The sequence below is a fragment of the Neovison vison genome, chromosome 4 (assembly GCF_020171115.1).
Source record: "Neovison vison isolate M4711 chromosome 4, ASM_NN_V1, whole genome shotgun sequence".
Lineage (NCBI taxonomy): Eukaryota > Metazoa > Chordata > Mammalia > Carnivora > Mustelidae > Neogale > Neogale vison.
The window spans coordinates 162442672-162465709 of NC_058094.1; the positions used below are offsets into that span (position 1 = coordinate 162442672).

The 23038-nt window shown below is 37.1% G+C and overlaps 1 protein-coding gene across 11 annotated transcripts in view; it reads left to right on the forward strand.

Annotated features, from left to right (window-relative positions):
- Positions 1-23038, forward strand: part of PPP1R9A (protein phosphatase 1 regulatory subunit 9A) — a 299215-nt gene that overhangs the window by 253138 nt on the left and 23039 nt on the right. For 6 of the 11 annotated variants that reach the window (XM_044246057.1, XM_044246056.1, XM_044246058.1 and 3 more), the window contains 2 exons: positions 14874-15031; positions 15533-15830. In XM_044246057.1, coding sequence (XP_044101992.1) covers positions 14874-15031; positions 15533-15830 — 456 coding nt within the window. The remainder of the gene's footprint in view (positions 1-14873; positions 15032-15532; positions 15831-23038) is intronic. The other 5 variants (XM_044246064.1, XM_044246065.1, XM_044246066.1 and 2 more) reach the window with 2 other exon arrangements.

The following is a 23038-nucleotide window of genomic DNA, read 5'->3' on the forward strand; positions in this document are numbered from 1 at the left end:
AAGAGCCCATATGCAGTCGTTTCTTCACAAGGAATCATGTTCTTCTACGAATGAGCTTCCCAGATGAGGAAGGATTAATTATGTGACTCTAGGTATTGAATTTATGTTAACTTTTCAGAGTGATAAAATCATTTTTCAAACCATGCAGAAATTTACCATAGTTACAGTTCTATTTGAACACTATTTGTGTGGTTCTCTCTATAAACCAAACCTACTTAAGTAGCTCATTAAAACTGTGATAGATCATACAAAGCCATTAATATGCTTTAATACATCTTTTATCATAATACATAAAGCAAATATAACATTTTTTTAACCAGGAGCCATGACAGACCCTTATTAAGGATTTATTACCTAATTATTAAGAGTTATTAATTAACACTTATTATTCATTAACTAGAACACATTGTTTTACCTGTGTTCCAGGATGTGAAAAGTAATTATTTTGCCCTCCTGTCATTTTTTTTTGTTGTCATTTCTTAGTGCCTGAGTAGTGCTAGTCTATGTATGTCCTCTATCCAGGAGCCCTAAGTAAGTAGAAGTATCTGTGACTTCCCAGGGATTTGAGTCATGGTTAGAGTAAGAGCAGAGAACCAGTTAGAGAGATCTTGGAAGAAAAGGGTTGTAGTCCTCGTTTGATTAGATTCCCTGGAAAACTCCGCTGAACAACATGAACTTCCCGCACTTCAGATATTCCGGGATCCTTAAGATGATACTGTTTTTGGCTTCAAATATTGTAAAGGCTCTTGTGAAAGGCTCTGCATATTTCATAGATATAATGAAAGAAAAACTAGGACTAATTGGTAGAAGTTACGTATGAAGGGAGATTATCACTATCCTGCCTCGAGAGGTTAGAAGTAAGTATGATACCTTTCGGAAAGTGTTTTGAATACTGGAAGTGTGGTGCCTCACTCACTTGTAAGAGGAAGGATGGTTCCTAGACAGAAAGAATGGTGTTTGTCCTGCCAGTCGTACAACAAGGCCTGTCATTTGTAGGATAAAGGGCGAGGAAGGTGAATGGTTTGGTCGAAGACAAATACTTAGATGAATTAAACATTTTAAGAGATGAGAGGGAGGGGCACCTGGCTGGCTCAGTCATTGAGCATCTGCCGTCAGCTCGGGGTCGTGATCCCAGTGTCCTGGGATCAAACCCCATGTCAGGCTTCCTGCTTCATGGGAAGCCTGCTTCTCCCTCTCCCACTCCCCTGCTTGTGTTTCCTCTTTCACTGTGTCTCTGTCTGTCAAATGAATAAATAAAATCTTTAAAAAAGAAAAAAAAAAAAGAGATGAGAGGAAGTTGAAGAAGAGGAAAAACATGAATAAAATTAGACTAATTTTTTTTCCTGATTCATAGATCTTATGTTAAAGAATGAGACCTTATGTTAAAGGTCTGCTTCACTATATTTTTGGAGTAAAAGTAGGCTTTGAGTGCCTAAGAAGAAGTCATAGCTATTTCCATAAGCGCTGGGACCCGTTAGTAGTTCTCAGGCATAACAGGAACTGGGTCACTTGTGGGTTTGTGAAGGTAGTTCAAGTATCCCTGTGAGGTTTGGATATTACTACCAAATCCTTCTTCTTTCTCTTACCCATCTACTCACCTAGTGGGCCACTAGTTAGAAAACACGGAATGTTATCTTCCCTAAAGTGTGAACATGGAAGGATTATATAAAGCCTTTTATTCTTAGTTCCTTTAGTTAGTTACTATTCCTTAGCTCTAACAAGAACTGAGCCAGAAGAAAAAGACTGAAGGTTCAAGATGGCAGATTGTAGGAAAGACTAGACTTTCAGCATAGATTGTATGTAGAATTAAATAATTGAATAATGCATAATTTGGAGCACACAGTGATATTAATATTGATAACATCCTTAGAGTAAATCCACTGATGATTGTTATTAGGACATTTTCACACAGTGACCCTCAGTGTAGACTAATGGCATCACACAAATATGTAATGCAGTGTTTAGTAAAACCGAATTAAATTATTGGGGAGAGTATGGATAAGACATGATGTACTCAGCTGTCCGTTGATCTGGTTTGGTGCTCAGGTGCTCTTTCATGTATAGCAGGTTAAATTTCTTAACCATGTTCAAAGAGAGATGTGTTTCAAGTATGTCTCACCCTGTAACTGTGGAGTTACCTGTTACTTCTTTTGGTTTTGTCAGTTTTTGCTTTGTGGGTCTGAGGTGATGTTAATAGGCACGTACAGTTTAGAATTGTCCTATCTTCTTGGTAGATTGACCTTTGATCATCAGAGAATGTCTCTACTTTTAGTAATTCACCTTAATATCTGCCTTGTCTGGTATTTGAAGAGCTGTATCAGCTTTCTTTTGGTTAGTGTTTGTATGGGATATCATTTTTTTTTTTACTGTCAACTTTCTGTGTCTTTTGTACCAGTATATAGATGTTTATTTTTTATTATAATCTTTCAATCTTTTTAAGTTTTCCCAATTCTTTATTTTTAAGATGCATTTAGAAAGTTCTTTAATTTATTTACTGATATGTTGAGTTTAAAGCTAAGCTCTTACTATTTGTTTCTAATCTAAAAACAAAAATCTCTATTCTTTTTATCTGCTTTCTTACTTTCTTTTGGATTAATCTAGTGGGGATTTTTTTTTTCTAAGTTACTTTTCCTGTATTAAGTTCTATTCTTTTTATTGGATACCTACAGATACAATTTAGAATATTTGCAGAAAAGAATGGACTGAATGAATATTCATTAATGTGCTTCCCATTCAACTGGTTCTTCTTCTTTTTGAATCTTTGGGCAACTTTATCGATTGATTAAATCAATTGATTAAATCAATCAATTGATTAATTGATTAAAAACATTTTTCTTAGATGATGACAGAATATATAAACATCAAAAAATATTGGTGGCTCTACCTTACAACCACTATTTTAAATTTGAATATTTGATACTTGCCAGTGTATTGCCGGTTCCTTATTTTATTTTAAAAAAATCCATTTATTGGTTCCATGTGAAATCATAACAATTATTTTTAGGGGGAAATGAGTCCCTATTGCAATTGGATATAAAATTTTTTTTAATATTTATTTATTTATTTGAGAGAGAAAGAGAGAGAGAGTGCGCACGAGCAGAGGGACAGGTCGAGTGAGAGAAAGAATCCCAAGCCCAATGTTGGGCTTGATCTCATAACCCTGAGGTGACGACCTGAGCCGAAATCAAGAGTAGGATGTTTAACCAACTAACCACCTCGGCACCCCTAAAAAAAAAATCTTTCATAACACCTGAAACTTTATATCACTCTATGTTAATTATACTAGTATTGAAGAAAATTGTTCTTTAATTGGAGTGTGACCTGTGTCATACTCCAGTATAGATAATAGAGATAATAAAGATAATAGAGATAATAAAGATCCTCAAAAAGTTGGAGTTTGGGCTTTTTAAAATTCTTTTTATACACTCCAGGTATTGTGGTCCCTAACTGAGCTTTTAATAAATATTGAGTGGCAATTTATTAGAGGTTATACACGTTGGCAAATGCCTCAAGTACAGTTTTCTGTGTAACTAATGGAGTACAGATCTTTATATTTAACAAACACTTAAGTTGCAGATGAAGTTAATACATTTGTATAAGATTTAAGCTGTCTAACACAGTTGTGTTCTGGAATAAAGAAAGTTCCTCTTCTACTCTGAGGTGAGCAGAATGAACACCCGTTAGCTGGCCAGGGTTCTCTTCCTTAAAAATAAATAAACAAACTGAATAAAACAGAAAACCTGCTTCTTCACAGAGGTAATTACTGAATCCAGAAATGCACTTTATATACATTTACATATATAATGTGTATAATATAACCAACTTGTGTCTATACAAGGAATCCAAAGTTGGTTTAACATTCAGAAACTCATATAATTCTTACATTAACCAGAGAAGTAATCTATATAACCATGTCATTAGATGAAGACAAACATTTGATGAAGACTTGTTCATGATAAAAAGTTTATTAAACTAGAAATACAAAAGTTTATTAAACTAAAACTTTCTTTTGCTTTTAACTAGAACTTTCTTAACTTGATATGTGAAGCAAACAGAAGTCTGAGAAACAAACTGAGGGTTTTGGAGGGGAGGGAGGTGGGGGGGTTGGGCGAGCCTGGTGCTGGGTATTATGGAGGGCACGCAATTAAGTGGAGCACTGGGTGTGGTGCATAAACAATGAATTTTGAAACACTGAAAGTAAAATAAAATAGAATGAAAAAAATCATATGAAGGGTGAAAGTTAAAATCAAGAATTTCCTTTAAAAGTAAAAATATTGTTAACATTTTGCCACTTAATGTGCTATAACCACTGCTATCCAATGTTTTCCTTGAGGTCCTAGCATGTACCAGACAAACAAAAGAAATTAAAAAAAAAAAAAGGAATAAAAAGAAAGAAGCCAATGTGTTATTGTCGCTGATACCCTTCAAGAATATAGATTATTAGAATTAATAAGAGTTTGGCAGGATGGATGGCTCTAGGAATTATTAGACATAACTTAATTCTAACAAAGAGAAAATGCAATTTTTGTACAAGCAATTTATAATAGCAACAAAAAATATAAGATAGCCAGTATGAATTTAGCAAAAGTAGCTCAAGAGCCACGGTAAGACATTCAAGAAGACCTGCAAAAATTGGTAGAGGTAGGAAGCCTCAGTATTACAAAAATGCCATAAAGCCAAATTAACCTATGTGTATTCCATACAGTTCTGATGAGAATTTGAGCAGGGCTTTTGTTTTTGTTTTTCTTAAAGAACTTGACAAGTTATTTCATTATATAGAAGAACAGTTTGGCCCAGAATAACCAGGACATACTTGAGCTAGGACAAAGTGAAATAGCCTTGTTCTCTCAGATGCCAAGATTCATTATAAAGTAATAGCGATTAAGACAGTGTGGTGTAGTCTCAGCAATTGATAAGTAAGTAGACCAGTGTAGCTGAGTGAAATCCAGAAACAGACTGACCCATTCATGGAAATTCGAGACTGATACAGAACTGACAATGCAGATTAGTGGGGAAAGGATGGAATAACACATGATGCTGGGAAAACTGACCATATGGAAAAAAATGAAATTGGATTTGACGTTGTATCACTCATAAAATAAATTCCAAATGGATCAGAGCCTTAAATATGAAAGGCAGTGTTCCTAAATCTTTGAAGAAGATGTAGGAGAATATTGATATGATTTAAGACACAGAAATTCCAGATCATAAGAAAAGTTTGTTAAATCTGACCACAGTTACTATTAAGAAAACCTGATCATTGAAAGATACTGTACTATCTTTCTAGAGAACGTGGAAAGACATGCCAAAAATTTGAGAGAAGGTATTTGCGACCCATTTAAGAATAAAGATTGTTATTCAGAATATGCTAAGAATGCAACTAACTTAATAGAAAAATGGACAAACACATAAGCAAATCAGTTCACAGAAAAGGAAAACCTTGAGTTTAATAAACACAAGTAAACATTCAACCTCATTAGTAAAAATAAAGTGATTTTCAGGTATAAATTTTCACAGTAATATGTGAGAGCCAGCATGAAGGAAAAGTCATACAGCTATTTTGCTGAAATAATTTGGTATTATCCAGTAAAATGGAAGATATGCAAATTCTGTGGCCCACCCAGTTTGCTTCTACATGTTTATATGCTTCCGGAAGTTCTTGCAAATGTGTACCAAAAGACATGTTCAAACATACGTAACAATATTGTTCATAAGAATTGCAGAAAAAGGTGAATTAATCCTAGTCATACCTTTCCACATAATGTTGAGCAAACAAAAACGACAATTTGCAGAATATTGAATACTGTTCATTACCATGTATATAAACTTAAAAAGCAAGCAAAATTAATGTAGTTTGTTTAGAGATACTTTTGTGAATAGGTAGGAGAAAAGATAGGGGCTACAACTAGAAATGAGGCATAGAGAGGGCTTCACAAGTACCAATTTTATTTTGGGGGCTTGATGGTAGGAACATGGGTGTCTTTTTCCTTCTTTTTCTATGTGACTTATATATATAATTTTTTTATAAATTAAATATATTAAAATAGGAATGGTCAAGTAGCTTAGTTGAAAGTTAAGAATGAGGGGAACCACAGAAGACTTTTGGGGGCTTATAATACTTAAGATTTAGTAAGGGAAGGAAAGTCAACACCAAGAGACATTTACATCAATAAGGAGATTCCTTAGGTCACTAGACTCCTCCAAAAAATCGTTTTCTGCTGAGGCTGTAATCATGTGTTGTCTTTGTCCCCTTTGCCTTTCCCTGGGCCCTCAATGTTAATGGCTCTTTCCCGATACCTGTGGATGTGAAGCCGGGCTAGACCCCTACCACCATGTCTGATTTATTTCCTGACGGAGTCTGAGAGTACATTAAGCATTCACTTTTAGCGTTGGAACCCAGAATTGTAAAATAAGGTTAAAGGCATGATTAAAACCAGAATTCGTTAAATGAAAAGTCATTAAAAGGAAAGTGAATGCTTGCACTACATTATCAAGAGTGTCTTATACAAGAGCATTAGATACAGAGCAATGAGGTAATTATTCCATGCTGTCACATTGTTTAGTTCTAAATTGGGGCAGGAGAGAATTCTGGAGTGGATTCAAGCTTGTATTTATCATACATACAGATATAATTTCTTGGTAAACTTGCATCATTTTCATTTTTTCCTGAACAAATTATTTGCAGTAACTTTTAATCCCCAATAAATAATTTTGACCATGAAATATTATTGAATTGCACTAATTAAAGGGTGAACATTCCCGGTAAATCACTATGGAAAATTTTAATGAACAAGCCAAATGAATGAGAAATCAATACTTATTGATTGTTTTCTGGCATATCATTAGAGCCCAAATCTGTTCTCTTACTCAAAAAGCAAAGCACCTAAATTGCCTGTCTAGTTTTGTGCAAGTTTTGCATCTGTCTTTGTGTAAGTCATTAAGACTTTTGTTGCCAAATCAAGGAGGCATTCAGAAGGAGGTATTCAGTTGCAAAATGACAACTCTCCTTGGTTCCTATTTCTCACTGCCTCTTTCTAAGTTCACAGAAGTCACCAGACCCTACAGTCCTACTGAGTATGCATTAGTATTAGAAGATGTATAAAGTTGTTTTGATAGAAAACAAGCTATTCTTTCTGAATGAGCTTAAGCTTAGTAGTTCTCTGTCTACTTTAGGAAAACCGGACTGCTTTATATTTTATTTGGGCTTTTAAATTTTGTTTGCTTGGAATCCAGCTATAAGGTAGATTATGATCTGGAAGTAAAGACAGTTTTATTTTTTTTAGAGATTTTATTTGAGAGAGGAATGAGAGCATGAGAGCAGAGGGATGGGGCAGAGGGGGGCGGAAAGGGAGACAGAATCCCAAGCAGACTCCACAGGGCCTGATGCCCGGCTGGATCCCAGGACACTGAGATCATGACCTGAGCCAAAACCAGGAGCCAGAGGCTCAACCAACTGAGCCGCCCACGCGCCCTGGAAGTAAAGACAATTTTAATCTGAATGTTTGATATAGTTCCTTTTCAAGGTAATTTTCCAAGATAGCTGTATTCTGACGTGTTTCTTACATTTTATAGATAATCCTCGGGTTCACCATGAAATTGTAATTATACAGATTGGGAGATGCTGTATAGTTCTGTTAAGATAAAATTGACTAAAAGAACAGGCTGGGAAATCAGGATGGGAGGGTACAAAAGAAGAATGTTGCACGAGAGGTTTCTAAGTGCGGTGCGTGTTGGCAGACTCCTGTCAGTTTCTCAGGGTGGACCACAGATTTCAATGTGCACGCCATCTACCAGCCAAGAGGAAAAATACCATCAATCATGGTGTCACAGCCTCTTTAAAATTAAAACCAAGCAATAAACAGCTGTTTCTGCAATTAGGACCAGAAAATTATCTTGTGTGTATGGCTCTGAATAATATTCTAACCATATTGTTTCAGTAGTTATGAGATCCTTGAGGTTTTTTCTGTGAATGCAGGACACTAATAGCAAGTTATGACTGAATCCCACTGGACATGAAATAACGTTCTACTTCAGTACTTTACACTGATTACGTCTGAGAACCTACAGGAAATGCCATGTGTTGGGAAACTTAAGAAACACAGAACTTAGAACTTAGGTACACGGAAAACTCTATTGTCTCTGTGTTTTGTGATGACAGTAAAGGCCTGAAGACTACCCAAAAAGTCATTTGGATATTTGTTTTGGTTTCACAATTAATGTTTTATTTATTCAAGCTACATTATCAAAGACCTAGTTTTAAAATTTATTTGCAAGTCATTGTGAAAGGATCTTGGAATAGTATTTAGTTCCTGTTTACAAACTTCGCTAATTAGCACCTACAAACATTTTAAATTGCTTTTGTAAATTTGTTATGTTTGACTTCCTTGTTAAATACTATTTTTAGTGACTGGCAGTCTTTGCAAGTACTTAAGAAATTCTCGTGCATCTGATATGTTATACTTAACAAGTAGTGTAGCCTTTGAGTTTTCTTAACCCTTCTAATGCTGTATGTACGTAATTAAGTCTTTCCATAGTTAAAAGATAATTTCCCATTAAGGAGGCCAACAACTGTTATTTCAAGTGACTGAGGTTATTTCCTATCAAAGGCTTAAGCTCTGAATTCTTCTTATAGTAATCAAAGAAACTGTTATATCATGATAAATCATTTGGGGGAGGGTTGCATACTTAGCATACTTGGGATTACTAATATCCAGAGATTTTCGTAGGCAGCCCTGAAAGACAACAACACAGAAGCTTGTTTACTGTTGTCTTGTCAGGGACGTTATAATATCAAGAAGAGGACATTTACACAATTGTTCACTGTTGTCAGGGATGCTGTAATATCAAGAAGAGGACATTTACATATCCCACCTTCCTAGACCCAGTTTATGTACGTGACCTCATGGTCCTACTCGCAGAAGTCTGCAGTTCCCAACCAGTTTGCCCATTTGATTAGATTTTATAATTCTCTGAATGTAAGGACTTTTCTATCGGATTCCAAAGATGTTTGACAGTGAAGGAAACCTAAGATACTGAATGCCTTTCCCTGTTGTCTAACCGTGAATTATCCTTTCATGTTCTCCGAATCAACAACTCTTGCAAGTGTTGCAAATGATACCAATGGAATTTAGGAACCCTCACATAGTTTTGTTTTTGTTTTTTTTTTTCTGCTTTGCAGCCCTTATGTCCAGGGGCAGGTCTAGTGGCATTACTAAAGAGTCAGGGGCAACAGAGTCTGACCTCTCTACCCTCTTGAGAACAGGAGGTGGGTTGACCATAAGCTGAAGATGGGCTATATTGGGCATCAGATGGCACCTGGAGAGGCATTACACACCAAAACAGACAACCAGATTATGTTTCAAAGGCCACACAGATAGTTTTGAGGTTGCATTTATTGACAAAGTGGTTAAAAAAAAAAAAAGAAGGTGGGGGGAATTCTTCAATATTTTTCCACCATTAACCAATGAAATGTATAGTTCATACAACAATAATCTCAGAGCTACTAAAGAGATTAGGGAACAGCAACCATCTTCTGCTTGTTCTGAAACTGTAAGGAATCAGCTTCCTAAAATTTCAGAAATTTATACTTGGGGTATAAAATGTGTGCACTCTTAGGCAACCATAAGGAAAGCAACTAAATGAATATAGAGTTCAGGGTGAGCCGCCTGCGGTTGTGTTCTTAAGTAAAGTGCTGTCGTGAGAGGAGATGCAGTTGTGTAACTTGCTCTCAAATTACCACATCCGATTCAGTACATCATTGCCGGGCCATGCTGAAACAGAGTAGTGACTGGAAGCTAAGCCATAGAGCCCCGATCAAGCCAGATCATCTGGTCGTCAGGAGAGCAGCAAAGCAGGCCCACAGGCTCCACAGGCGTAATTGGAAGAGCAGCCCTTTCACCTGGGGCAGGCTGATAGTCACATGGATTTTGACAAAGTTTCCCAGACTAGTAACAAGATCTGGGCATTCCCCGAGTCCTAAAACACCAGAGCTCTCGGATTAGAGTGGAATTAAGATGTCTGTAAAAGAAAATGTACTGAATGTGCGGGTTGTTTTTCTTTAGTTTTGTTTTGTTTTTACTAATTTTACATATATAAGTAATATATAAACACACAAAAAATACATATAACACACAAAAAATTGCCATTACAAATAGGTTTAAAGTACCTGTTGGCCAACATCTCCAAATCTGATACCTTCTTTGGAGGTCACCACCATCGTCAGTACCATGTTAAGTCACATGCATCTATTTATCCTCAATTATAAATTATAAAATTATAAAAATATTATAATGAAGGTACATGTGGTTCTGCAGCTTGCTTTAGTCATGTGAGACTATCTTGCTAACCTTTCCGCGTCAGTAAGTGCCCACGTTGAGCGCTTCCGTAACCGTCGCTCTTCAAAGCATTGCGTATCGATGAATGCGTTTGGTCCTCACGGCTGTGTCACCACGCTCAGTGCTATGTTACCATTGTGCCCATTTTGCAGTTGCGGATGCTAAGGGACAGAGAGGTTAGAGAAATTGCCCAGTTTAGTGACTGGAGCCGCCGATCTGGATTCTGTTTGAGGGAGACTTAACTACAGATCACTGTCATGGTAACTGTTTTTCACCACCTCTCTGAGATGCATAAACCTACCTCTGAACGCAGGGCAGAGCAACCCCCAAACCCACAGGCCCATCTTGTGTGAAGGTGCAGTGATTGTGAGTGATCAGCGGCTACTGTTCAAATTTTAAATTGCCACCAAGTGCTCAGCACTGTAGTTGATAACAGCATAAGTGAGATCATAGAGGCAGGACTGTTTTTGAGGAGAATAGTGCCCTTAAGAATGCAGAGCAGCCCCCATGTCATGCTGCCCCATTCCCTCCTTCCCTGGCCATCTCTGTCTGATCTGCGGGCAGCGTTCCATTTACGTCAAAAATAACGTCAACCTAGTGAAAAAACGGAATGACTCACAGCCTTACTGGAGGGAACTTGTTGCTGTGTGATAGGATATATAACATCCTAATTTCACAGAACATTTTTCATAACAGCTGCTAAAATCATAATTGAATCCATTAAATTTTTTTCAAGGATGCAATTCGAAGCAATATTGAAGCTGATCTTAAAAGGCAGGTACAGAGGTCGAGTCCCACCCACGCAGCACCAGCTCTGTCATGAGTCACTTCATTATCTTTGCTGTTTGTCTGTCTGTATTTGTTAACCCACTCCAGTCTGCCCATCTTTTGTATTTCTAGCTGCATTTGAGTCAGCTACCCCCAGAGACTGGAGGGTCTGAAAAAAAGAAATAGAGAAGGAAAGGAGAAATGAAAAGGAAATTTCCCTCTGATTCTTTTTTTTTTTTTAATATTTTATTTATTTATTTGACAGACAGAGACCACAAGTAGACAGAGAGGCAGGCAGAGAGAGAGAGGAGGAAGCAGGCTCCCCGCCGAGCAGAGAGCCTGATGCGGGACTCGATCCCAAGACCCCGAGATCATGGCCTGAGCTGAAGGCAGCAGCTTAACCCACTGAGCCACCCAGGTGCCCATTTCCCTCTGATTCTTATGGACAACAGAACACACCAGCTGGAGAGAAGGGGTAGAGGAAGAACCCAGGTCTTGGCTTTATAAAAGCAGTGTTAGGTTATTGATTAAGGTCTCTGTTGAGAGTGAATGACAGTGAGAGAACATGGCCACCTAAGCCCTTTCATTCAGTAGCGTATGACTTAGCCATGTGGAGCCGGTTGGATTTCTTCTGCCACATTGTCATCCTCAAAACTGACAGCTAATTTTTTTAAAAAAGACTTTATTTATTTATTTGACAGAGAGAGAGAAAGACAGCGACAGAGGGTACACAAGCAGGGGGAGCAGCAGAGAGAGAGGGAGAAGCAGGCTTCCCACAGAGCAGGGAGCTCAATACAGGGCTCGATCCGAAGGCAGATGCTTGAAGACGGAGCCACCCAGGTGCCCTGCCAGCCAAGTTTTTGATGTAAGAATTTTACTCCTTGGATAAACATAAAACCAAATAAAATCCCTCAGGTTTCTCTCTAAGATACTCTATACTTCTGGAGATTTGCAAAGTTAGAACCTGACCTGTATTTTTGTTTGGAACATAAAATAAGACTAAAACAAAGACTCTATGACGGCACAAGGTTACTAGTGAAGTTTACTTTCAGAGTTGCGAATGACCTTCCAAAAGGCTGATAGCGCTTTTTTTTTTTTAAGATTTTATTTGTTTATTTGAGAGAGAGAGAGAGAGCAAGCAGGGGGAGGACCAGAAGGAGAGGGAGAAGCAGACTCTGTGCTGAGCACAGAGCCAGGCACAGGGCTGGATCCCAGGACCCTGAGATGATGACCGAGGTGAAATCAAGAGTCTGGTGATTAACTGACTGAGCCACCCAGGCGCCCCAAGAGAACAGGCTTCTGAGGACTGAGCTCTATCCTGTCTCATCCACAGATTAGCTGTGTGATGCAGTTAGTAAACAGTTAGTAATCTTCTTTGAGCCTTGTTTTTCCTAACTGGAAAGGAAAGCGGAGATAGAATCCCTAAGGTTCTTTTGAGCTGCAATATTCTGATTCTTGAACAACATGATAGAAAAAGATAGCTTCTGGTTACCCAACCACGTAAGTCCTATACACAGTTTCCTTCTCTCGCTCACACCTCCTCTAACACTCCTGAGGGCGACGTAGCTTGCTAGCTCCAGACTTCCTCTTGTTGAAGTGAAAGTTCTCCACTCCACTCCATTTTTCTGGCTCTCTACTTAAAAAACATTCATTCTGGGGATGGAATATATAAATTGCTGATTGGCAATTCATGAAGCACTGCTAAAAGCCTCGTGTTCTGGCCCTCAAAAATCCTCGATTGGATGCAGTGCGTTGTTGGCCGCTTGGACAGTGGACTTAAGGTGCTGCTTTTCCAGCTGACTTCATCTTTGATAGATGTAATTCCATATGCCTACCTAGTGCTAGCTGATAATAAAGCAGGTGTTCTAGACCGCTCTTTGGAAGTTGTTGGATATGAGTACCAGGCAAATTCATGAATAGTAACAGAGCTGGAAGTCCCAGAATAATTCCCTGCCCTTGAAACCCTGCTAATAAGTAGCTCTCAAGTTCCCTTACTTTATTTCATCAGTGCCTAGTGGTGGAGTAGCTTCTGCATTTCTGGATGTTGGGTGCTACATTGGGTCCTCCAGGGCTAGGATTCTGTTGCAAAAGGAGCCATGTTAACAAAAGGAGAACAAGCTTCCTCCTTGAGTCTTCTTGTCACCCAGTAACCAACACTGTTAACAAAGCAACCGAATAAGAAATCCGAGAATTAATTTTTTCTATAGTTTTCAACATGTCTTCCTTTTTATGCTTTCTTAACACATATGTGGAAGATAAATAAGTATATTCTATATGTAGCCAATTGGAGAAATGTATTTCCTAGATTAGTCACATTATATGTGATTTTGCAATGAAAAACATTTGAACTGTAATGGCAGGAAAATTCTTTTTCTAGTAACTTGTTTAACCCTAGCTCAATTTGGAGGGCACAGACTAGTAGCCTGGGAGTCAAAAAAAAAACAAGAAAAATCATGGCAGCTCATCAACCAGCCATGCAGATGAGCGCGAATTACTCAAGTTCTCTCAACTTCTGGAGAGGATAAAACATAACTTGGTGGCTCTGTCGCATGGGTTTGTGAGGAACACATGAGACGGTGTGTGTGACTGCTTTGAGTTACAGAAGATACAGTCCACATACAAGATAGATAAACTGTGAAACGGGCTTGTATGACAGTCTGTCTAATTATATTATTGCTTTCATCTATGTGGTGTTCCCACATTTTACATGTAAACAAGAGCTTGTAAGGTTGATTATCTCCCAATTATCACAACTAATGAACTCTTAATCGGCAGCTGCAGGTTTAGATTTTATTGAAAGGAAGAAATTAAAGTGATCAAGGAGATTATTTTTCTTCCATTGACATGTAAACAATGAAGAGATGACTAATTAGAAAATATTTAGCTGTCCTTTATAAATACCTGAATAGTCTGACTTTTTTGAATATTCGCTTTTCTTTCAAATACAGGAAATGAAGAGTCAGAACCTTTCGTAAATATTGTCACTCAGTGGATGTATCTCCTAGGGAAAATATGTTTAATATAATTTGTTAGAACCGTATGACAAATGCAAAGTTCCATAGGTAAGAGAGGCACAACCTGAGATGCTTCCTTGTTCTGCTTTTATAATATATTTAGGGCACACCTTCGTAATAACACTGTGAAAAGGTATTTCCTCCAGTAATGCTACTGTAAGGAATTGTTTTATTCCATTAATATCAGTACACATTAATTTTCTGCAACTCAGTTATAAGCTTTATTTTTAATAATTTAAATCCAGAAGCACTTAATTAATTCTGTGAACATTATGACTTCATATAGTGACTGCCATTCTAAAAAGATAAAACAGGATTAATGATCAAACTACATTTTTTTAAGGAGCAGGATTCCAGATAAATTCAACCAAAGGAGAACTTTTCCTCAGCCAACGCCTACATAAATCAATGGGTAACCTTTCCTTCTCCCTTTTGGAATTGGACTCAGAGCCACAAAATTAAAGGTAGTGAGAGGCAGACCACAGAGGACCACGCTGGCTCTTTGAATGTCAGATTTTTTTTGTTGCCTTGGTCACCTTTGGTGTTGGTTTCTTCCATTAGGCTTTGTACATTTCTCCTAAATCTCACAGACTTGTTTGTTACCCATGGGTTATCAGACAGGCTGGCATGGTTGCAACCGATTTTTTTCCCGATGTTAATGATAACCTTGAGATTTTTGTTATCAGGGCCTGTGGTCTCTTTGACAATCCTCTCCAAAGGTTCCCTCACCGATTATTTTGCTTTATTCTTTCCTTAGACTTGAATGAGGCAGTCCCAGAGACAGAGCGCCTGGATTCCAAAGCACTGAAAACCCGAGCCCAGCTCTCTGTGAAGAACAGACGCCAGAGGCCCTCTAGGACAAGACTCTATGATAGTGTCAGTTCAACAGATGGGGAAGACAGTCTGGAGCGGAAGGTGAGCTGACTGATTTCTGACTTGCAGTGTCGAGCTGTCTCCTTGTTCCTACAGCTTTTTGAAGATGATTTTTCTGCAGCCAGATTCTATGCCCTAGATGGAAACAACTGGAGTAGTTCACTGTTTTGTCTCCTAAATTCTTGATCAACTCGATAAATTGTAATTCAGCTTATTTCTGTACTCATTCAATGAACTAACCCAAGACATTATCCCTATTGTCATATTTCATGATGGTGTTTTTATATTCAGTTGTTGGTTTTACCTAGTGGGAAATAAGGAATGTACAAGTAATTGTTTCTATATGTCTTAGGTGTCTGTTTTAGCTACAATGGTAATATGCTGAGTTGTTATAAACTATGCAGTCTCATCTGTAAACCCACAAAAAAATTGGTTTTCAAGGGAAAATTTTTTACTAAAAAAGTTTGGTCTGATTTCAAAGTAAGTATTGCTGGAGCTGATGCTCAGCAGCATAACCTCCTTTATAATCTCTTATACCAACAGCCTTCAAACAGTTTCTATAACCACACGCACATTTCCAAATCACTTCTGCCCAAGGGTTTGAGAACTTCTCCAGAATCAGATTCTGGTGCTCCATCCCTCACTCCAGTGGCTGGCAGTGTGCCCTTCTCATCTGACCACATAGCTGAATTTCCAGAGGGATCCCTGAGCCCAGAAAAGGAGCCTTCCTCCCTTATTTGGGGAGACACTTCACTCTCCTCTCCTTCAAAATCTGATCATGATATGGAAGAATCTCCATGCCACCATCAAGCCACCACCAAGAAAACACCACAAGAAAAAGGTACTGTTGATTTTTGTTGTTGTTTTGATTTTGTTTTGTCTATCTTCACTAACTCCTTGATTTGTACAATATAAGAACAGCTTTTTTTGGTCATAGTCGTAAATCCTTTGTCTTCTCACACCTAATAATTAATATTGCTTTCTTTTTATGTTGTGGGATAAGAGCCCATGACTCTCCCATTTTATTTATTTGTTTGTTTGTTTGTTTATTTATCTTTTCCTACCAGGTTAGCATTTTTATTTCTTTCGCTGTCCACAAGTTTACTACTATTGAAGGAAATTCTTTAGGAGGCCTACTAGAGATTTTGTAGAGTAGCAGCCCAGAGTTTCAATGAACACTTTACATACTCACTTTGGGGGAAAAGAAGTGTATATAATATATATGTAAAAATATGTATGTATATAATATCTATAAAAATACATTACATATACACATATACATATTTATACACATACGTGGTGTGTGTGTGTGTGTGTATATATATATGTGAAGATGAAGCAGTATAAGTTTTAAACCATTAACTGGTTTTTATTTGGAAGAAATTTTCACAGTAATGATGTATTACACAAATTGTGACAGGAAGGCTATGATAAAGATAATACAGAGAGATTAATGAATTAAATTTTAAAATAAGCTTCTAGAATTAATACCAAAATTTCATAGTCGTATCAATAGACTACCATCATTTTAATTTACAGAAGAAATAAATTCTCATTCAATAAGTTAAATGATACAGAGATGTATAAAGATTAGGTTCATTCTTTTCCTACCATGTCTGATGTGTCTCCTTATAGTAACCAAGTAAAGTTGGTTATATTATCAGTCACATCTGAAATACAAGTAAGTATATATTACGTGTATTTGCACGAGAGCGCACGTGCATGCGTGTGTGTAGATGTAAAAACGAAAGTACTTTTTAGTATGCTTGTGTTTTGTTTTGTGTCCTTTTTTTTTTTTACAAAAATGAATCATACAAGTCACATGACTCTGCAGTTTTGTTTTATACATAATAATATTTTATGGACATCCTTCTAAGGCAATATACCCAAATTAAATGATACGAGACTCTTATATAGTGAGCTTATAATATAACTGAGACAACTATTCTGATATTGGTGGACATTTAGGCTATATTCTAGATTTCTTTTTGTATATTGCTTATTTACTTACCACTTTGAAGAAGTTACAACAAGCATTTGTATATTTTTTAAATTTTTATTTATTTGACAGAGAGAGAGAGAGACAGTGACAGAGGGAACACAAGCACGGGGAGTGGGAGAATGAGAAGCAGGCTTTCTGCCAAGCAGGGAGCCCAAGGGCTGGATCCCAGGGCTCTGGGATCATGACCTGAGCCAAAGGCAGACACTTAGCCAAAGGACTAAGCCACCCAGGAGCCTCAGCATTTGCCTCATACTTCTTTAGAATACATTTTCAAAAGTCGAATTGGTAGTCAGAGTATATTGTGCTCAAGAGAAAAATGTGTAGCTTTAAATTCCTTTATTATTAAAAATAAAGACTGAAAATAAATAAAATAAATATTCAAACTAATAGGAACAGAACAACTAAAAGGTAGGGGAAAAAGTAGAAAATAGGAGCAGGTAAGAGATATAAGCTGAATTTAATTTTTAATGAAATGAAAAACCCATTCTTTTTTTAATTTTTATTTTTTTATTAACATATAATGTATTATTAGTCCCAGGGATACAGGTCTGTGAATCGTCAGGTTTACACACTTCACAGCACTCACCATATCACATACCCTCCTCACTGTCATAACCCCACCACCCTCTCCTGAACCCCCTTATCCCGGCAATCCCCAGTTTGTTTTGTGAGATTAAGAGTCTCTTATGGTTTGTCTCCCTCCCGATCCCATCTTGAAAAACCCATCCTTAATTCCCATCTACCCCCAAAATATTGTAACAGTGTGCAAATTATTCTAGCTAAAAGTGAAGAGCTGCTTGGAAGGACACAGTAAGAAAAAAAATAGAGAAACAAACACACAAAAAAATGTGGCATTGGAAATAAAGGAGATACGGAGATTAAAAGAATTTTTTTTTTTTTTTACAGATAGTATGTGAACTCAGTAGATTTAAAAACCTAAAAGAAATGGAGTTCTCTACAAAATTAGTCTATTCAAATTGTCTAAGAGGAAAACTTGGATAAATCAATAATCACAGAACCACGAAATAGGTTTTTATAAGCACTTCCATTTAGAAAGGTACTAGAGCCAGGTGGTTTTATAACTGAATTCTGCCTAACCTATTAAAACAGAAACAAAAACAAAAACAGATAGGCTCTATTTTATGCTAGTTATCCCAGGTAGGGTGTTTATCATTTATTCAAGTAGCTGGTGTCCTAAAAACTAGTAAAGCCAGTGTGGAAAAAGGAAATCTTATGCATGTAGCTTCATTTCAACTATGATGCTAATCAGTTGAATCCAGGAGTGCAAGTTAATTATATTCCATAATCAGGTAGTAGTATTGATTCTGAAAATGTAAGAATAGTTTGACATTAGAAAATCTAACAATATAAATCATCATATCAACAAAGGAAAGGTAAAGCGTTATAATATTAATGGAAGTCGAGAGGCATTTGGTATAATTCTTCAGACATTTTCAGTAAAAACTTGTTAAAGTAAAAGTGGAATTAGAAAAAATTTTCTGAATATGATTGGTTACTTACCAGCAATCAACTACTAAATAGTGAATCTTAAACCATTTGCACAAGAATTAGGAATAAGACATGAATGCCAACTACCACCACGATTTTCAAGTCTGTTTTTGAGACTTTTCTAATTGCAGGAAGATAAAAGAACATCAAATAATAAGTATAAATTTGAAATATAAAGACAAAAGTTTCTTTATTTAAGAATTATATGAATATTCATCTAGAAGATTAAGTGGCCAGATATAAAATAAATATATGAAATTAATATCTTCATGAATGTAACGGTGAAGTGTCTACAACTTACTTTGAAATGCATTTGAAAATTAATGGATTAATGGATGACTAGAGGGACGGCTATATGATAAAGCAAATGTAGTAAAGTGGAAATTGTAGAATATAGGTAGTGGATATACATTTGTTCACTATAAATTTTTTTTATCTTTTAAAAAAAACTGAGTGGTAGAAAGGAATGTCATTTTTGTCTATACTGATCTCAAGATTTGCTACAACAGATATTTTTGTGGAACTTGATAAGCTGATCCTAAATTTACAAGAAAGGAAAAATGGCTAGGAATACCTGAGACTCTTGTGTGTGTGTGTGTACGTACCTTATTTTATGACAGCTGGTGGGTGGATCCGTGGAAAAAGAATGGAGGTTTTTTACAAATTGCTTTGGGACAGCTGGTTATCCGTATTTTTAAAAATTACATTAGATACCCCCCATACATTGCAAAACAACCTATTCAAGTTGGATTTAAGACTTAACTGGAAAATACAAACTATTTAACTTTTAAAAGACTGTATAGAATATTTTTGTGACTTTGGGTAGACAAGGATTTCTTAAACAAGACACAAAGGAATAAAAGAAAAGATTAATAACATCAGATGATATTAAAATTAGGAACTTCGTTTCTCAAACACACAACAAAGAATCCCACAAAAGTGGAGAAGATATTTACTGTTTGTGTAACTAACAGGAAGTTAGCGTCTAGATTATGTAAATAACTTGTATAAATCACCTGGAAAAGACAAATGATACAGGAGATAATATATAATGTCCTGAACAGGCACTTCGTAGAAAATGAAAACCAAAAGGCCAAAATATTTATGAAAGATGTTCAACTGCATTAGTAATCAGCAAAGTATGAGACAAACCAGATGAGATACCATTTTGTACCTACCATATTGCCATAAATATTAAAGTCTGATGTTACCAAATGCTGAAACTATGTGAAACAACCAAAGACGGAAGAGTTTTCATCGTGCAGGTGGAAGTGTGAATTGGGGCAAGCTCTTTGGAAACAATTTAGCATTGACCTAGTAAGGGTGAAAGTATGCATGCCCTTGACCCAACAAGGTCCTACGCTTGTCTACTGAGAATCATGTACAGGAGTATTCATAGCAGCCCTACTGTGTGATCAAAAGCAACAAGAAACAACTAGGAAAACCTAAAAACTGATGACTCCTGGAATAATCACTAGTAAAATAGTTAAATGAACTGTAGTATATTCATAGGATGAATCTGTGCAGCAGGGAAAATGAATGAACCACACTGAAACATGACAACAGGCGTGAATCTCTGGAACGAGACATTGAGAGAATAAACCAAATTGCAGAAGAATCATTGTGGTTCTATTTAGATAGTGCTAAAAAGTGAGTTACTTAGAGATACAGACAAAATGCTGAGGTTGTAAGTGGGAATGACAAAAGTCAGTTACTTGGTGGGGACTGTCCAGGAACTGGAATATGGAAGGACATACTAGGGACTTTGTAGGTAGAAACTGTGGTGAGGGTTGCGAGGAATAAATGAAATGGGTGTTGTCTTTATTGTTTTTTTTCATACTCTACAATTATCTAATAAATACTCTTGGTTACAGTAGTCAATAAGCATAATAACCATATAGAAATTAGAAAATAGAAATTAGAAAATAGAAAATTAATTGATGGACTTTAATACACAAGTAGCTTCAAGGAATTTTTAAAAAGTCAAAAATTGGCAAAAGAAATAAACTGTTGTTTCACCGAAGAGAAAATTTGCATTGCTTATAGGAAAAGATGATCAGCCTCACTAATGATCAGAGAAGTGATCACTTAAATTAGATACCACTGGATTGCCAAAGTTTTAAAGAATTCGTGAGCTAGGGACGCCTGGGTGGCTCTGTTGGTGAGGCGTCTGCCTTCAACTCGGTTCATGATCTTGGGGTCCTGGGATCGAATCCCACATCAGGCTCCCTGTGATGGGGAGCCTGCTTCTCCCTCTGCCTGCTGTTCCCCTTGTTTGTACTCTCTCTCTGTCAAATAAATAAATCTTAAAAAATAATAATAATAATTCTGACAACTAGTGCCAGCAGTGATGTGAGATACACTCATACCTTGCAGGTGTGACTGTACATGACTGTATTTTTGAAAAGCGCATACCCATCTGTCTCTACCCGATCAAAAATTATAATCTTTCTAAAAATACATCGTGAACATAGAGATACAGTTGATTTGGGGGACTCAACCTGTTTTTAACTCTTGGGAATCACCATAGCTTTATTCTTGATCTTTTCCCTTTGGTTTCATTTCCCAAGCCTATTCATTGCTGGAATTGCCTTCCACAGACTAGTCTTAAGCACAGCTCTTCTAGGAGTTTTGGAATAAAAATTACGTACTTAGAAACTTAAAAAAAAAATACTAGTAGAAGCAAAAGAAGATATGTCGAGCCTGCTAATTCATCAAAGGTAGTTCTCAAGTTGGTGGAGGACTTGCATGGTTGATATTAACCTACTTTCAAAAGAATTAAAGACTTCAAAAACTCTCATTTATTCACTCAAACTATGGATTCAAATAGCACTTTTTTTGTGGCAAGCCCTCTATCATCTCTTTGGAAAACTACATATAGACCTTAATTGGTCCATAAGAAGACCAAACAACAGACACATGTATTTTGGAGATAGAGGTTAATACTCTGTGGTCTGCTGTTTGAGTTTATCAGGCATAACTAGCTATTTGAGAGAAGTTACATTATAGTCAAGGAGAGTGGATCACTCACACATGAGATATGGCCCCCCGATTTTTTTAAGTGGCAGAATATTATCTAGATTAGGTCTCTCTTTTACTTCTAATTTTTTTTTAATGCTTCTTTAAAGTCAGCAGATGTTTCCTCCCCGATGGGAGTAGTACGTGGATTTGCATTGTGCTCCGCCATCTACGAACAGCAATGTAGGAGTCAAATATGAGAATTCCACCCTTTCCCTAATGCCTCCCTTATTTGCAACTCTTCCTTTTTTGGAATTAAGCTCTCAGTGGAAGTAAGCAGGAACCGAGATAGAAGATGGGTAGCTTCTTCTCCAGAAACTAAGTACTTGGGCTTTCCCCCTCTTCAGTCTTCCTGGGCTGATTGTCTTTCTGGGGAGCAGGGAAGAAGCAGTGCATTGAGCTTTGATAAAATATGAACTTTATCAATAGTCAGCTACTAATACAGTAGCCACTGGTACATACTATGGTCAGATAAAAGAGTGCCTCACATTCTTTTCTTTCCCAGTAAAAAGTTTCCAGCCTTGAAGAGTTTTCATTGCCTTCCCTCTTCATTGACATTAATCCATTCATTTATGTATTTATTAAACAAATAGTTATTGACAGTTACTCTGAGTCAGGCGTTGTGCTAAGGGTTAAATGTATGGGAACTGACAAGATTCCATCTTTACCCTCAAGGAGTTTGCTGACTAGAGTCAGTCTGTCTGCCTCTTCTCTCTCTCCCTCCCTCCCTTCCTCTCTCTCTCTCTCTCTTTTTGTCATTGCCAGTTTGTTTTGTAATATCTTGTTTCTGATACCCCACCATCAGTGACTGGGAAGGCCGTATTCTCTCTTGCCTTCCGGTCTCAGGCTCTGTAACACCTGGAAAAACATCAAAGAGATCTTTAGTTAACTGTCAGTCAGCAGCCCATTACCAATTGGTACCTCAAAAGTCAAATGTCTGGCCCTTCAGTTTTCTAAGTCCAGAAACTCAGTAATACAGTTCAGATTTAATCAAGTCCAAAGTGGCTGATTCTTGCTGTTCTAACTTAGAAAACACTGATTTCTAGGCCAAAATGCTTACTTTCTGATTTAGTTTGGGAGGTACAGCTGACATAATACCCAGCATCCTTCATATGTTCTGTTCTCTCTCCCATGGGTTGGTGGGTTCATAAATCAGAAAGCTACTCAACCGGCATAAAACGGGAGTAAAATTACCTGGATGTGTGTATGGAATATGCTCGTTCAGCTGGGCTGACGGATGAATGGCCCGTTGCATGGCAGCACCCCTGCTATTTGGGCACTTTTGTGTTCCTCCAGGACTCTCCCTCCCTACTTCCCAAGATGCAGACCCCAGTATTGTTAAAATGTTATGACATTGCAGGAGATGATACAGTACGGATTAACAGAGTCAGATCTACCTTCTCTGTCCTCAAAATCCAATTTGAGGAATAAAATCCTATAAAATTCTTGAGTCCCTGGCTGTGTGAGATTAATCTATTCAGAGCTGGACTCAGCAGAGGTCAGGTATGGTTAACCTTATT